Source organism: Pundamilia nyererei, unplaced genomic scaffold (genome assembly GCF_000239375.1).
Source record: "Pundamilia nyererei isolate P.nyererei 1_Seehausen unplaced genomic scaffold, PunNye1.0 scaffold00463, whole genome shotgun sequence".
Taxonomy (NCBI): Eukaryota; Metazoa; Chordata; class Actinopteri; order Cichliformes; family Cichlidae; genus Pundamilia; species Pundamilia nyererei.
The window spans coordinates 111,685-112,835 of record NW_005187864.1 but is presented as its reverse complement, the minus strand read 5'-3'; the positions used below and the strand labels follow the sequence as shown (position 1 = coordinate 112,835).

At 40.6% G+C, this 1,151-nt stretch overlaps 1 protein-coding gene across 3 annotated transcripts in view; it reads left to right on the top strand.

The window, feature by feature from the left end:
- LOC102208771 (glycerophosphodiester phosphodiesterase domain-containing protein 5-like) overlaps positions 1-1,151 on the top strand; it is a 42,402-nt gene that overhangs the window by 33,183 nt on the left and 8,068 nt on the right. For all 3 annotated transcript variants that reach the window (XM_005753781.1, XM_005753782.1, XM_005753783.1), the window contains exon 15: positions 1,009-1,091. In XM_005753781.1, coding sequence (XP_005753838.1) covers positions 1,009-1,091 — 83 coding nt within the window. The remainder of the gene's footprint in view (positions 1-1,008; positions 1,092-1,151) is intronic.

Genomic DNA, 1,151 nt, shown 5'->3' with positions numbered 1-1,151 from the left:
GTAAAATGATTGGCTAGAATCCAAAGTGTATGACATCTCAAGAAAAAACCGAAATGTGCGCTGCTTTTTGGTCTGGTTACTACCGTTTATGTCCGAACCAGTGCCATTATGGCACCGGATACAGTACCCATCCCTACTGATATCCACTTACGAGGACATTATACTACCACTGTTCTATCGAAATTTAAATTGAATGTACTCATATGTGGATGTCAGGCCCTTGTAGAGCAAAATAAGGTAAAAAGATCATTCTTTGTTTTTCCATTCATCGGGTCCCAATCAGCCCAAATAGAAAAGATAAATTAAAAATGCATGCCGTGAAAGAGTTCGGGTCTTAGGAGGTTAAAGAAACCAGAAGGCTCTTAGAACTTAGAAACTGTTAAAAGTAATAGGATTTGGTTACAAGCATTTACATGTAATATATTTCATGCTTCATTAAAGAGTTATTCACAAGCTGGCACCACATACTCTGAAGGATATGAAAGCATTTGTAGACGATAATGGCAGATTGTGTAAGGATGAACTGAGGCTGCGGTTTGGTGAAGGCCTGTGAGGGGACTGGCAGCAGCTCCCGAGGAGACAGATCTCCATGTGCTAATGACAGAGAAGCAGAAGGAAAGTGTCTGAGCTGTGGTCCCTCTCCTTAGTTTCAGATAATTACCTCCCATTATGCCTGATGAAAACAGTTTTTAGGCTTGTGTCAGCAAGCTTCAGGTAAGGCTCTGAGTAATTCACTAAAAATGTCTAAAATTTGTTGTTATCCACTGAAGCTTGTGCAGCAGGTGTCGTGTGTGTTTGGAGATTGTACCTGTGAGCATTTGATTACATAAACCTTCTCTCCTGCTCCAGCTCCAGTGCAATTATTATTTTAATAAGAGTGTTCAGTCCGTTTACCATCACTGTGTTGAATAATCGTATTAATGCTCAGTCTCCTCCATCTGTGACCCAACAAATCTCAGAACTCTTTGTTTAATAAATGTAATAAATCCTTTTATTGTGTCTCTCTAGACCCCAGAGGAATATAGTCTGATGTGGATTCTTACTGATGTGGTGTCAGCCTTCCTCATCACTGCAATTTTCATATTCCACTGGTAGGAACACACACACACACACACACACACACACACACACACACACACACACACACACAC